Source organism: Sinocyclocheilus rhinocerous, unplaced genomic scaffold (assembly GCF_001515625.1).
Source record: "Sinocyclocheilus rhinocerous isolate Xijiao unplaced genomic scaffold, SAMN03320098_v1.1 scaffold1615, whole genome shotgun sequence".
Classification (NCBI taxonomy): domain Eukaryota; kingdom Metazoa; phylum Chordata; class Actinopteri; order Cypriniformes; family Cyprinidae; genus Sinocyclocheilus; species Sinocyclocheilus rhinocerous.
In genome coordinates this window covers 1,400,738-1,416,829 of record NW_015645292.1, presented here as the reverse complement: position 1 = coordinate 1,416,829, position 16,092 = coordinate 1,400,738, and the positions used below count along the sequence as shown (strand labels likewise).

Genomic DNA, 16,092 nt, shown 5'->3' with positions numbered 1-16,092 from the left:
CAGATCTTCTTTATGCACCAAGAGCTTGTAACACTCCAAAGAGAAAGGAAAAATTGAAATCGCATCATATGACCCCTTTAAAATGTATTTCAGGGGCACTAAAATACCTAATAAGAAAATATCCTACGTTTAGGGTAGATATATATATATATATATATATATATATAGAACATTAAAGTATGCTCCTTTATTGCCGATTTACATTCAGATGTGTTATATGTGAATGTATTTTCTTGGATTAAAATATATAGAAAATGTTTTATTTTTTTTAAAGCGAGAAAGAAAAGAAAAGTTAAAATTTTTCAAAATATACAAAAAAAAAAAAAAATGGCCAAAAAACATATTTGCTAAAATATGCTTCAAAAGATATTTACGTAAATATATTTTCTACCAATATATATTTTTTGCCCATTTTTTTTGTGTATTTTTGAAAATATATTTTAAAAATATAAATATATTTAAAATGTAAAAAAATTTTAAAATATATTTTGCGCTATATATTTCAATCCAAGAAAATAAATTAATGTTTGTCACATTAGAAGAAAACTTTATTTGTTGTCTATAACACGTATGAATATAACACATACTTAAAACATACTTACACAATAAAAAAAAATGTATATACATATATATATATATATATTATTAAATCATTATTCATTTTGATCTTTTGACTATTCCATTCACATTTGCATTTAGCCTAAATGTAGGATGTATTTTCTTGCCCCTGAAATACATTTTAAAATATATTTTGGTAAATGCAACTAAATATATTTTCTATTTCAAAAATATATTTCATTGAGTGTCGCTGCTAACATCATATATTTAAAATATATTTTGGTCACAAAATTAATTTTTTTGCTAAATAGGTTATGCTGCTTCTAAGCAATTTGAATAAATGCATTGAAAATATAATTATGTAAATAAAATCTAAATGCAAGTAGTTAATAAAAAGACAAATAGACTGGAAAATACAGTATGCATCACATTAAGTTTAATCCAAATGGATATTTTATATGCAATTGAAATGCATAGATATTAAATTTAAGCCTGATTTAGGCCTGATTTTTTTGAGCGAATGACAAATAATGAGTTATTATTGTTGTTATTGTGATCGTCAGACACGTGTTATATCCTGTCGTTTGCCATCATCATGCTGAACACGAGTCTGCACAATCCCAACGTGAAGGACAAGACCTCGCTTGAGAGATTCATCAGCATGAACCGCGGCATTAACAACGGACAAGATCTGCCCGACGAGCTTCTGACGGTGAGCAGCCACTATTTTATACTTTATACAGTGGCATATAATAAATAAATAAAAGGTAATGTTATGTTCAAGCTGATATTAAGTGATGTTCATTTTAGACACAATATTATCAGTATTTTGCTCTGTTTCACCAACACGATCAACACGTTGGTGTTTCGTTCCTGAATGATTCACTGTTTCTGAACAAATCAACTGAATCAATGACTCAAAAACCCATTCATAAAGACAGTTGCTATATTCAAAACTGCATTGTAGTATACTACTTTTACTTTTTTTATCGTAAGAGTAGTATACTTGTATACAGTTCTGAAATCAGCAAGTCACTGCATTCTTAAATGAATCAGCCGTTTTGAATGAATCAGTTGAATGACTGAATCAGTGACTGAGTGATTTGTCGCCACCTACTGCGGGTTTAAGTTTCATAGTTAAGGTGTCATTTCAGAGTTCTAATTTAAGTATATTTTATATTTAACACATTAATCTTCGAACATTATTTATGCAGTTAGTGTAAATGCATTCATTGCATATCCGAGCTGCATTAAACATATATAAATCTAAATAAATGCAGTTTCTTTGCCACTTCTGCAGTGCAAAGATGGATTTTTGGTAATATTGACTTCATTCGATTGGTAACAGCCCCATTGTGTCTTACTATTCTAATTGCATTTATTGAATGAACACACGAATTTCCATGAAAGATGATGTGCGCATTTAATAATGTTAGATAATTTGCCCTTATTAAGGTTCAAAAATGCCCCTGGAAATCACTTTAAGGGGTAAATACCGTCCTTTAATGGAAATGGTTTGTTGTCACTGGATTAGACTTATTCTTCAGTTTTTATCCTTCTCAAATCTTGCAAAGTGTCCTGATTGTTGGTTTTATAGAAATGGCAACGCTAGATGCTGTGACGAACAAAACACAAGACTGAAGCCTCGTGAGGATGTTATAACTGAGCACAGATAGCACACTGGTGTTAATTATTCGTCAATGGCGGTGTATATTTACATAAATAAGCAGCACTAACAGGAAGGTCGTGGTTTTGATGTGTTTTGGTGAAAATGTGTGTTTCTTTGCATCAACAGAATCTGTACAACAGCATACGCAACGAACCCTTTAAAATCCCAGAGGATGATGGGAACGATCTGACGCACACCAGCCCCATTGTGTCTTACTATTCTAATTGCATTTATTGAATGAACACACGAATTTCCATGAAAGATGATGTGCGCATTTAATAATGTTAGATAATTTGCCCTTATTAAGGTTCAAAAATGCCCCTGGAAATCACTTTAAGGGGTAAATACCGTCCTTTAATGGAAATGGTTTGTTGTCACTGGATTAGACTTATTCTTCAGTTTTTATCCTTCTCAAATCTTGCAAAGTGTCCTGATTGTTGGTTTTATAGAAATGGCAACGCTAGATGCTGTGACGAACAAAACACAAGACTGAAGCCTCGTGAGGATGTTATAACTGAGCACAGATAGCACACTGGTGTTAATTATTCGTCAATGGCGGTGTATATTTACATAAATAAGCAGCACTAACAGGAAGGTCGTGGTTTTGATGTGTTTTGGTGAAAATGTGTGTTTCTTTGCATCAACAGAATCTGTACAACAGCATACGCAACGAACCCTTTAAAATCCCAGAGGATGATGGGAACGATCTGACGCACACCTTCTTCAACCCGGACCGAGAGGGCTGGCTGCTCAAACTGGGTAAACCCAGCTCAGAAGAGACCAGATGCATTAGATATTACAAAGATTCAACTGCTTTTGATCTGCACTGCTTATAACATGAACAGTCAAGTCTATAAAATCTGACTCATGTTAGCATCATAGTCATCATAGCTCATGCTCCTCAGTTTTGTGGTGAAAAAAGCATTAATTGTGGTGAGTTTTGGCAATGTTCACTCAAAAACAGAGGTGCATAAGCTCAGGTCAATGAGGCCTATGATCAACAACTTCTAGAAACATCTGTAATTATGGCATAATAAGTCAAAATGACTTTAAAAGTTGGAATTGACACACTAAAGGTGCGTCCCAAATCATGTACTTATAAATAGTGCAAATAATGTGTTCGCACTGAAAGTTCCAAAAATAAAAAGTGCACTTGAAATACCAGGATGATGCACTTAAATAACCGAAAAAGTGAAGTGTGGAATGTTGGACACTTCATGCACTCGACTGTCGCAGCTTTAATTATGTAACGAAGGGGGAGGGGCTACCAGACTCAGATTATGAACAACCTTATATAATCCATACACTACATGGTTGAGTACATAGTGTATAAGTGCATAGTGTATAGTGCGTCATTTGTGACGCAGTTTAAGTCATTATGAGATAAAGTCGAATTTTTATGAGATCAAAAAAAGTCAAAATTATGACTTTAAAAGTTGAAATTGGCATACTAAGTCATTATGAAATAAAAAGTTGAAATTGACATACTACGTCATAATTATGAGTTTAAAAAATCTAAATTGACAGTCATAATTATGACAGTTATGACAAAAATTATAATCATGAGATAAAGTCGAAATTGCACTTACTAAGTTATATTCACTGCATACTGTTATATTTATGAATAAAAAAAAAAATCAAAATTATGATAGAATTGTCCTTTTAGAATTAAGCTTTTATGCCTTTTATCTCATAATTTCGATAGTGTCATCATTTCGACTTTTAAAGTCATTTTGACAGTTTATCTCATACTTGTGACTTTTGTCATGTTTTTGACTTTTTATCTCATAATTATGACTGTCATAATTTTACTTAGTATCTCATAATTACGACATTTAAAGTCACATTTTGTTAGCATAATTAAGACATTTAAATAATTTTGACTTTTCATTGACATGCTCATGGTCTTTGTGTCAAATAGAAGCTCAGACTGTAAGAATACGATCATCTGACAGTGTTATGTATTATCTGTCGGCAGGCGGCCGTGTGAAGACGTGGAAGAGACGCTGGTTCATTCTGACTGATAACTGCCTGTATTATTTTGAATTTACCACGGTAAGAACAGCAGCCGTCTCTCTGAATGCATGCATGTGTGTAGATCAGGAGTGATCGTGTGTTTGTGTTCAGGACAAAGAGCCTCGCGGCATCATTCCTCTGGAGAATCTGTGCGTGAGGGAAGTCATGTTTCCACGCAAACCGGTGAGACCGTGCTACTAACCTAAACCTAGTCAACGGCAATGAGTAACTGCTTTAAACAGTGGACACAAACATTACACTGCAGTTTGGCCAGCTGCCAAAGGAGAAAGACAATCACAGAATCAAATTACTCAATAAAGCAAGAGAAGAAATATTAGTACCACTTCACAATAAATTCCCCTTAGTTAATGTTAGCTAACGCGTTAACGAACAGTGATATTCATTTGCATTGCATTTATTAATCGTTGTTAACCTTAGTTAATAGAAATACCACTGTTAGTTCATGTCAGTTCAGGTCCATTAAATAATATTAACATATGCAACTTCTGATTTTAATAATGTTTCAAATGTTCAGATTCTCGTGAGGAAATGTTGATTGAGAAACTCAGATTTAGAAGTATTTGCAAATGGAACATTATTGTAAATAAACATTGATTATAAATATAATACATTGAGAATAGAGCGATTTAACAGACTGAATTAAATAAATAAATACATAATAAATTTATTAAATGTGCCATGGAATGTTGCAATGAATAAATAAATGTAGAGTGAAATTTAAGCATAAATGAGCTGTATGTTTTTCATGTAACGTGAAATACCACCTGAAATACGTCTAAAAAAAAAAAAAAACTCATGAAATATGAAATTAAACACAATGACGAAATCACTGAATACATCTCGCAATAAATAAATATCAGCCTCGTGAAAACTCAGTACGAATAAATAAATTGGGTGTGAAATATATTTGTGTAACATGAAAAAAGTGACCCGAAATACAACGTGATGTACACCTAGAAATGAAAAATGACATGAAATACGTCACTTTGAAATGAAAACCGTCACTCTCAATCAATCACGGAATCAGTACAAAAAAAAACTACTGATAAAATAGTTCAGTCTAATTAAAAGTTGACTATTTGAGCTAGTAGTTTGAGTTTTTAGTTTAGAAACACACAAACATCAGACTGTACTGGAATCAGTTGCTGTCGCTGCAAATCGCTCACTGTTGTTAATATGCTGCCTAAGAAGACAGCTGTCTATGTAGAGAGTGAGGGTTTGAACAGAGCCGGTGTGTGTTCAGGGAGTGGTATCATTAGCACTGGTTAACCTGTGACCTTTGACCTGTGTGCAGTATTGTTTGGAGCTGTATAACCCCAACAGCCGAGGTCAGAAGATCAAGGCGTGTAAGACGGAGACGGATGGACGTGTGGTGGAAGGGAAGCATCAGTCGTACACCATCTGCGCCGCTTCAGCCGAGGAGAGAGACGACTGGATCGAGTCCATCAGGTAGGAACGCACTGAACCCGTCTGAACACACGTGACTCGTCTGACATGCGTGTGTCGTGTCTCCACAGGGCCAGCATCACTAAAGACCCCTTCTATGATCTGGTGTCCATCCGCAAGAAGAAAGTCATCAACAAAGTGCCAGAGAAATGATGAAAAGACCGAAACGACCGAAACTACGACTACAGACAAACAGACAGAACCACTTATTTATTAAAGCTCACTCAAAGCTCAGGAGATCAGGTCAGTCTCACATGTTTCTCCTGAGACATACAGATTCAAATGAGTCAATAGTTCGGAGTATAAATCTGTGAAATGAATGTGGAGCAGCTCGGCTCATTTGAAGAGAATTGACTGAGATCATATTTGAGACATTATCGAGTTTATTGACTTTTTTGAGACACGTGTGAGATTACTGGTGTCTTTTGGGGCAATGAATGTCTATTTAACCTCACTGTCCTCCGGGAGAAACAGTTGAGATCATAAAGAGACACTGAGATTTAACGTGGAAACCTGCAGAGACGTCTGATGATGCTCCAGTGCCGCGCCGGATTGATTCCCCTTCAGGACAAACACATTTACTTTGACTTCTTTGTAGCAAATGTTTTTCATGTAAAATATTGTTTTTGTAAATAGTATAGATCATACAGTGTGAAAGACTATAGGTGATGAATTGTACAATAGATTATTTAATTTAAACTATCTGAGTGTCACACGATGATTGTTGTTTATGAAAGGTCTCTGTGTTTGAGTTTGAGAAGAAACACACATTAGTGCCGACAGGAGTCATTACAAAACATGACTTTTGTGTTGGTTTTGTTAAAAGAAGAAGTTCAGCGTCATTCTCACACACACACAGCGCTCTGCTCTGGCGTCGTGATCCTATCTGGAATCTGGCAGGTATTTTTGGAGCTGAAGCTAATGTGTGTCATTAGGGTGAAGAATGCAAGGTGCCTTTCACCCGATCACATGACCAGCGCTCATAAACACAGAAACACACACACACACAGACACACACACACACACACACACACACACACTCACACACGCACACACACACACACACACACACACACACGTGAATGACCCGCTTCTCTTGTGTATTTATTTGCTTTCTGAAACAGACAGAATTGCTATATTAGTTCTTGACCAATTATTGTTCAAAAGTTTGGGGTCAGTAAGATTTTTTGGAGAGAAATTACTAGTTTTTCGTCAAGGACACATTAAATTGATCAAAAGTGTCAGTAAAGACATTTCTAATGTTACAGAATATTTCTATTTCAAATAAATGCTGTTCTTTTGAACTTTCTATTCATCTGTGAATCCTGAAAAATAAAATGTATCAAAGCTTCCACAAAAATATTGTGCAGCACAACTGTTTTCAAACATTGATAATTATCAGAAATGTTTATTGAGCAGCAAATCAGCATATTAGAATGATTTCTGAAGATCATGCGACACTGAAGACTGGAGTAATGATGCTGAAAATACAGCTGCGCATCACAGAAATAAATTACAGTTTAACAGATATTCACATAGAAAACAGCTGTATTAAATGATAATAATATTTCACTATTTTTACTGTATTTTGGATCAAATAAATGCAGCCGTGGTGAGCAGAAGAGACTTCTTTCAAAAACATAAAAAATATGATACCGACCCCAGTAGTAGTGTGTGATCTAATTTTAACCTTCTAAAACGTGATCTCATACAGATTTAGGGAAGTGCATGTAGAAGATAAATCTGTCAGTAAAGATGATCGCAGAATCAAACGTGAACATAATCTTCTAGTGTCTGTAAGAAGGATGAAAGCTCTGCGCTCTGGTCTTTATTCACGCAACAGCAACATTTAAAAAGGGAAATGTGAAATGACCTCATCATTGCTTTCACTTCCTCCATCAGAACATGAGCATGTGACATCTGCCGGTGGCTTCATGAAGGTCCAGGGCAGTTTAATCGTTCATTTGTAGTGTTTAGGATGCTAAAAACCTCAGATTTAACCAGGTACACAAGCAGTTACTTCAGCATGAGTCCATGAGGAGCATCTGAGGAAACGTGTTCATCTGAGCCGTGGAGGCTGAACGGATGCTCTCTGATGGACAGATGTATTTTCTTGTTCATATTTCCATCGGTGAATGTAGTAGTGTTGTAGTACTCAAGGTTATTTTATATATAAAACATTAATCTCATAACATTAAACATTAAGTTGTAATTGTACCAACTCTGATGCAACTTCTGTTCCACCTCTGCATTGCAAAGATGAATGTATTGTTTCATTAGTGATTTCGGTTGATTGGTAACAGCTCTATACAGTGTCCTGGTCTGGACTGGGTCTGGACTGGGTCTCTGTTTAAGTGGTCTTCTTGACTGCAAGAATGCAGCTCATTACATTCACACTCATCTGGCCACTTCCTGTTCAGAGCTGTTGCAGTAAATCCATGGATCCTTTTTGTGGTCAGAGCTGCTTCACACACACACACACACACACACACACACACACACACAGTAATGTCCTGAAAAGTCACTTTCTCCTTGTAATACCTATGTCATACCCTTGTCATTATACAAAATTATGTCCTCATTTGTCACAAAAACGCGCGCACTCACACACACACACACACACACACACTCTCTCTCTCACACACACACACACACAGAATTTAAGCTTAAATTGTTATAATGTTCTTCTATTATTTTGATCTTTCATTGTTATTATGTTTCTTCACATATATTCCAAGCTTTGGCCATATTGTATTTTTTAGTCATGCCAATAAAGCAATTTTTATTATTTTTTTTGAATTTGAGAGAGCGAGAGAGAGAGAGAGAGAGAGAGAGAGAGAGAAATCTACGGGTGACGTCACGGACACTACGTCCATGTTTTTATACAGTCTATGGTTGGACTACAAATTGACTTCATTACTGAATAAAATATTAAAGGGGATAAAATTCTAAACTATTAAATGATTGACCAAATCCAAATCACCGCAAATGTTTTATTCAATGTAGTGTTATCCAAAAATAATAATTCAATTCCAAATAAAACGTTACGAATCGTACGTCACCCCTCGCTCAAAGGCACGCATGTTACGTCATTATGACAGCAACAGATGGAAGACTGAGTGAGTGAGTGAGAGAGAGAGAGAGAGAGAGAGAGAGAGAGAGATCCGGCTAAACAAGGTCAAATACCGAATAAAAGCAGAAGTGCATTTCTGGCTGTGTCTCAAATGACGCACTTCTTACTTCTTACTGCATGCTTTCTCGTGAGTCCGCTGCACGAGCTCAGTGAAGAGAGAGAGAGTGTGTGTGTGTGTGTGATGCTCAGATCCACCAGCAGAGGGCAAACGCCACTCGTGAGTCTCTGATCACACAAAATATTTTTTGTCAGGCTACTTTCAGTAAAATATAATCACATCTGTGTCTGTGACAGCTCTAGAGACAAAAAGACAGTTTTTTTTTTTTAGCTAATCAGAAACTACCAGTACTTTGAGTTTTTTCACCTGTCAATCATTATGTAAATTAGGTTCATCTGACATCTGATTGGCTGTTGTGCCTTAAGTGGGCGGGGTTACTTTGACGAGCCACGTGTTTGAAGCCAAGTGGAAGTTTGCAAAAAATGATCAAACAGCAGCTTCAGGCTTTTTTTTTTTCCTTAACCAACTTTGGTTACAGACTTAACCAAAGCCTAAAATAAAGTGCTGTTTGACATTTTAGAAGTGAATAATGTAATACAGATCCTGTAACGACGTGCCCAGCTGACAAATATATGTTCTCAGATACTTTTGCTAACATTCCCATTAAGATTTTAAAACATTATTTCTGAATGTTCTCTGAACTTTCAAAACGTCCAGTTTTTTTAATGTAAAGTTTATTTCTTGGTTATGTGAACATTAAGGGTAGTAAGTGCTATTAACTGGAAGAACATTTGTTCATAACTTTGACAGTATCTTGCCAGAACGTTCTCTGTTAGCTGGGTCTGATGTGAAAAGCCTTTCACGAATAAACACTATATCCCTAAAAAAGGGCAAGACCATAAAGAGACATCTAAAAAAATAATTTATTGCTATTTTCAATCTTATTAGGACACAAATAATACAAATGAATGATTTTATATTTATTTATTTTTGCAAACATGACTGTTATGGCAACTTTAATACTTTGTTTCCATTTTGTATTGTCTCATTTTTGGCTCTGAATGCACTTTAAGATATTTATATCAAATCATGATAATAATTTGTTTGTATTATTTACTTGTGCATTTCATGTATATTCCTGTTTAAACAGTAATGTCTGCGTCTTCCTGTGGTGACACACATTTAAGTGTTGACAGGAAATGGAACCGGGCATAAAGTGCGTGCATGTTGTGTGTTAAAATCACTATTTTAAAATCCCCTTTCTCAAATCAGGCTGTTCGGAGATTCCTGTCAGAGTGACGTAGTTCCAAAATGGGCATCCGATGACACCTTTAAAGTTCGAGGCTTCTACAATGACTTGTTATTTTTTTTATTTTACTGTTTGTTCACTAAAAAAAGAATGCTTGTGCTACAACATTTCAGCTACATTTAAAAAAAATATATTCTCTCATATTAACTTACAGTAAACGTTTGTTGTAACATTCTGTTAAACAATAGTTATGTCTATTTATTTTAGACATTAGAACTATATTAGCCTACTGTATCATGATTTGATATGCAACATGATCAAATCTCTTCTGATAAACCATAGTCTACTTGATCTGAACAAATCCATGCTTTGTTCACCTAAAACTAAATTCAGTATGGCCAACTAAATGATTAATGATTAAATGATCATATAAGAGTTTGAAGTATTGAACTGAAATCAGTCTAAAGTCTACAGACCACAGAGTCTACATGTAAAAAATATCTTTTATAAAAAAAAAAAATATCTTGATTTATGCCGTATCCCCTGAGATACAAACATTTACAGGCAGATTATGAAAAATTAAAAAATTGAATTCATAAAATGTCACCCACGATACAAAACCCCTTTAAAAAAAAAAAGTCTCTTTATGCACCATTTTTCCCTTTTGCACACGTTCCCAGAATGATGGATGTCAGAAACACAGTTTCACCTCTGAACTTCCCCTTTAATGTAATGTAGACATCACTTGGTTTCTTTCTCAAGCGTCGTGCATCATTAGAAGGCTTCACTATCGCTGAGTTTTCACATCGATCGCATCACAAGCACACTCAGGAATCAGGTGTTCTGTAAACACGTCCCAATGAGGGTTAACAGGCTTTAGTGGCTCATTTAAAGGGCTGTGATTAAAAAACTGTCATTTAGCTTTTTTTAAAAAGGCACCTGAATCCTCTCTTCTTCTTTCTGAGGCTGTCCTGCGTCTCGCCTCTGGTGAGTGTGTGTTTAGACGCGTCGTCTGAAGGGTTCGCAGTGTTTTCTTCAATAACCGCGTCGCTCGCCTGGTCCTTCTTCCCTTTCTTCCACCGCTTTGTGTTAAAAGGCAGTGTCTTGAGTTTCTTGGACTCTTTCTTCTCGGGCTGAGAGGGAACAGGTGTGATGTTCTCCAGCTCTTCCGTGGGATTCTCCGGCTCCGGCTCCGGATCGGGCGGCTCCATCTTACTGAAGAAGTCCTGCAGCGGCTCCGTGGGTCCCGGGATCTGTCCGAGCGCTAGCAGGTATTTGGGATTGTGGTATTTGTGTGCTGGCACTTTCAGATCTCCACGCGTCGCGTCTCCGAGATTGACCTGGAAGCGAGAAGTGGCCGCTGCGGGGCGTTTGGGCACCGCGGCCCGAGACAGCGTTCCCGTTTGGGGCTTACTGATGTGAAACTCCTTAAAGAGGTCCAGTTTGTCTGAGATGGCGTACAGTTGTCGGAAATCGTTATCGTAGAAATCCACCACCTGCCCCGACATCACCGTGATCATGTTTCTGTCCATTCGAGAAGAGCTCCAGGAGAAACTGCAGAGACACAACAATCCATATGAGATATGTGACCCTGGAGCACAAAACCAGTCATAAGGGTCCATTTTTTTATAATAAATAATCTTTCCATTGATATATGGTTTGTTAGGATCTGACAATATTTGGCTGAGATACAACTATTTGAAAATCTGGAATCTGAGGGTGCAAAAAAATCTAAATATTGAGAAAATCATCTTTAAAGTTGTCCAAATGAAGTTCTTAGCAATGCATATTACCAATCAAAAATTAAGTTTTGATATATTTACCGTAGGACATTTACAAAATATCATCATCTTTACTTAATATCCTAATGATTTTTGGCATAAAAGAAAAATCTATAATTTTGACCCATACAATGTATTGTTGGCTATTGCTACAAATATACCCCAGCGACTTAACACTGCTTTTGTGCTCCAGAGTCACAGATGACCAACATCAGGTTCAGACTAAAAACACTCGCTCACCTGTACGTTCCAAACATGACTTTATCTCCGTCGATGAGCATGTACTTGCTGTGGACATTTCCCGGGATTCTTCCCACGGACAGATTCAACCCGACTCCCTTTACGGTCCGAGTCCGGACATTCTGACGGAAACACAAACCATCAAACATGAGCTGAAATTTAACATCAACGTCTCAGTGGCCGGGCTTTGACCGGACCGATATGGCAAAAAATGCATTTATTGTGGCCAAAATATATTTTAAAAATATGCTAAATATATGTTGTAAACAGTGAAGCTCAATGAAATTTGTTTTTGAAATAGAAAATATATTTAGTTTCAACCTTCATATACTAAAATATATTTCAGGGGCAATAAAATACATTTCATATCTTACAGTAGCCTACATTTAAATGCAAACAGCAAAAGTGTATGGAATAGCCTACTACAGATCAAAATGGGGTCAATTGTAATATTGTATTTTCTTGGAATATTGCACTGTTATTCAAGTGTGTTAAATGTTTACACTTGTTATAAACAACAAATAATGTTTTTCTTCAAATGAGACATTTGTATTTTCTTAAGCTGAAATATATGATGAGCAAAATATATTTTTAAATGCTTTAAAAATATATATATTTATATTATATTTTCAAAAATATACAAAAAATTACCAAAAATAAAATCAATTTAAATATTTAAAATTAAATATATAAATATCTTTAAAAATAAATTATATATATATTAAAAAAAGTTTTTTTTTTTTTTTTTAATTTTAATTTTATTTTATGGGGACTAAGTTTCACTCTTAAAATAAAGGTTCCAAAAGGGTGTTTTCACATTGATGCCATAGAACAACCATTTTTGGTTCCCTTAAAGAACCTTTCAGTGAAACATTTTTCTTAGTGTGAAGAACATTCTAATAATTTAAATATAAAGAACCTTTTGTGGAATGAAAAAGGTTCCATGGATGTTCAAAGTTCTTCGTGCAACCACAGATGAATCAATTTAAATATTTAAAATTAAATATATAAATATCTTTAAAAATAAATTATATATATATTAAAAAAAGTTTTTTTTTTTTTTTTTAATTTTAATTTTATTTTATGGGGACTAAGTTTCACTCTTAAAATAAAGGTTCCAAAAGGGTGTTTTCACATTGATGCCATAGAACAACCATTTTTGGTTCCCTTAAAGAACCTTTCAGTGATCAGTTCTTAAAAGAGCCTTTGTTTTCTTAGAGTGAAGAACATTTTAATAATCTAATAAACCTGCTTTCCACTATAAAAAAACCCTTTTGTTCAATGGACAGATTCCATGGATGTTAAAGGTTCTTCATGAAACCATCAATGCCAATAAAGAACCTTATGAGTTACTTTTTTTCATTTATATTTAGTAATTTTGTCATTTTTTTATTATGCCTATATATATTTGCATTAATTATTATTTTTTTTTTAGATAAGGTGTAGTTATTTGAGTAGTTCAAGCTTTTTTTAAATGTTTTATTTTATTTGAAGAAATGACATGTTTTTCTGGTTTAGTTGTGTACCTTCAGCTCTCTATCTCCGAGCTGCATTCGGCTGCACATGTCCAGAAAGTGTGGCGCTGCCTGCTCGTCCAGCACGATGTAGACGGACACGCCGCGCTTGGATGCCTCAAACAGATCCCGCAGAATCTGCAGATCGGTCAGCAGGTCCATCACGATAGCCACAACCTGGACAAAACACAGACAGAGCTTCTGTTATGAAACCGGACGTCGATTTCATACATGTCCACTGTAGTATAAAAAAATGAAAATTGATTTCTGGTTAAAACAAAAATCCCACTCTTTCATGTCTATTCATGTATTTTTATTTTTTAAAAAACAGGACTTTTTAAAGTACCGATGTCCTCATGAATGTGTGTAATAACATATGAATAAAATATAATTTTTCAAAAATTGTATTTTTCAAATTTTTTCTAATGCTCTAAACAATGTAATGACATGACAAAATACTAAATTCACAAAACTGTTTTTTCCTGGTAGTCAGGAGGTTAAAGAACCTTTGACTGAATGGTTCTTTGTGTAACCAAAGATGGTTCTTCTATGGCATCGCTGTGAAGAACCTTTTAAGCACCTTTAGTTTTAAGAGTGTAATGCATGTTGATGAAATTTGAGATTTGAATAGTGTTTCTAACACAAAGCCTCTTATGACTTATTAATATGATATTTCATGTCCACTCAGCACGAGTTGTTGATCAGGATTACAGGAACACTTCAGACTGTAAATATGAAGAGCTGCTGATTCACACTCATAGAGATTTCACTTTCTCCTTCCCAAACGCTCTCTCTGTTTTCTGATCTTCCAGCCGACATCTTTGTTTGTAAAGCCTCACTAAACCCAGCAGGAATAATGGTAATATAGAGACGAGAAATGAGATTTGCATGAAGACAATAAAGATGACTTGTGAGATTTGCGAGAGTTAAACACACTTTCACACCGATCAGCTCAGCGCGTTGTTACACACACTTCTGCTTCTTTCAGGACAGATGTTTTGGGAAACAGAATGAGTGTAATTTCCTGCTACATGTCGAGTCCGTTCAGTGAGTCAGTGATTCCAGATCATGTGCAGTCGTTCCTCAAGAAACAGACGGTTAGATCAAGTCTGAACAAGATCTTAAAGCATCCAGCACTGCGGGAGATGAGAAACAGAGAGACCTGTGACATGAGGGCCTCACTCAGGTCCTGTATGTATAGTCTATCCTCATTGGCCGGGTGAGAGGATCCACCTAAACACGTCCCAGGACCTGTGAATGTATGCGACGGTCCCGAATACAGTCGACAAAACTGAAAAACTGATCTAATGGGACATTTCATGCAATTTTACAGTTACAGTACCGTTTTTGATAGTGAAAACAATCAGCTGTAATATTGGCATTCCCAGATTCCTGTGTGACGGATGACATTTGATTGGTTTCTCATTGAAATTCTTAGTTTTTCTGATCAATTTCGTTACCTCTGAAAAGCTACTTATGATTCCCTGTGTAGGAGCTGTCAGTGTATTATATACTGTAAAGAAATCCTTAAAAATAGGGCCTAATGTAATGTATTAATTATTTTTTTATTAAGTGTTTTACCTGTATTTTGAATTGTGCACTTCATTCCGTTGTGTTTTAGGGTTCACAGAAATGTCAGTGAAATTAATGGATAATGTCCCGACAGAAAATTACCAGTACGTTTTCGGTTTTTATCTATTTAATTTAATTCATTTTTACATTGTAAATATAAAAACAGATTTTAGTAATTTTGTATATTAACATGGTTTAAGTTAATGATATATACATTATCTGTAAAGCATAAAATGTTGCCACCGCAAAGCTGGCAGTTAAATTTCACACTTTTTTTGTTTTTTTTGTTAAGTGTACTATTATAAACCAGTTAATTTAGATGTTAACCACATGAGGCACATCTATACCTGACATTTCCAGCGTAAGGAGAGACAGCGATCAGAAGAGAAGAGAAAACGAAACTGATGATGAGGATGAGGATGATGAGGATGAGGAGGAATCCCTTATAAATATTTATCACGGTAACCATAGTTACCAGCTGATAGCCTAGTTACTAGTGATTGCAAGTACACTGAAAAATGGCAACCTTTAAATTAACTGGTTTCAAATCAACTTAAATATAATAATTTATACAAACACAATTATTTTATGGGTTAAATAAGTTAGAAATAGCTGTTTAAGGTAATAATTGCAGGTTGCCACTTTTTACAGTGTAGCCTATACACTAAAACCTTTTCATAATTTATGATCATTTTCCGCAGTAACAGTAACTTGAAAACTAAAGTAATCTACCAAAATATGACTAATGCAATACTGAAGGAGCGCTGACCTTGCAGGACTCCTGTATGAGTTTGCGGGCCACCTCCTTGATGTGCGGGCTGTTCTCTTTGGGCGGGTGTGTGTAGACCGACACCCGGGTGACCCCTTTGAAGAGCCCGGATGAGGGCCAGCCGAT

General features: G+C 35.4%; 2 protein-coding genes across 2 annotated transcripts in view; one reads left to right on the top strand and one right to left on the bottom strand.

Annotated features, from left to right (window-relative positions):
• Positions 1 to 6,562, top strand: part of LOC107705873 (cytohesin-4-like) — a 14,713-nt gene extending 8,151 nt beyond the window's left edge. Inside the window, exons 7-12 of the mRNA XM_016509379.1 lie at positions 1,122 to 1,270; positions 2,875 to 2,986; positions 4,206 to 4,282; positions 4,355 to 4,426; positions 5,559 to 5,713; positions 5,782 to 6,562. Coding sequence (XP_016364865.1) covers positions 1,122 to 1,270; positions 2,875 to 2,986; positions 4,206 to 4,282; positions 4,355 to 4,426; positions 5,559 to 5,713; positions 5,782 to 5,863 — 647 coding nt within the window. The 3' untranslated portion in view covers positions 5,864 to 6,562. The remainder of the gene's footprint in view (positions 1 to 1,121; positions 1,271 to 2,874; positions 2,987 to 4,205; positions 4,283 to 4,354; positions 4,427 to 5,558; positions 5,714 to 5,781) is intronic.
• Positions 6,563 to 10,723: 4,161 nt separating this feature from the next.
• Positions 10,724 to 16,092, bottom strand: part of LOC107705907 (protein FAM83F-like) — a 5,789-nt gene continuing 420 nt past the window's right edge. Inside the window, exons 1-4 of the mRNA XM_016509429.1 lie at positions 15,967 to 16,092; positions 13,638 to 13,802; positions 12,112 to 12,233; positions 10,724 to 11,644 (exon numbers count right to left, since the gene is read on the bottom strand). The exon at positions 15,967 to 16,092 is cut by the window's right edge and continues 420 nt beyond it. Of these exons, the coding sequence (XP_016364915.1) occupies positions 11,008 to 11,644; positions 12,112 to 12,233; positions 13,638 to 13,802; positions 15,967 to 16,092 (1,050 nt within the window). The 3' untranslated portion in view covers positions 10,724 to 11,007. The remainder of the gene's footprint in view (positions 11,645 to 12,111; positions 12,234 to 13,637; positions 13,803 to 15,966) is intronic.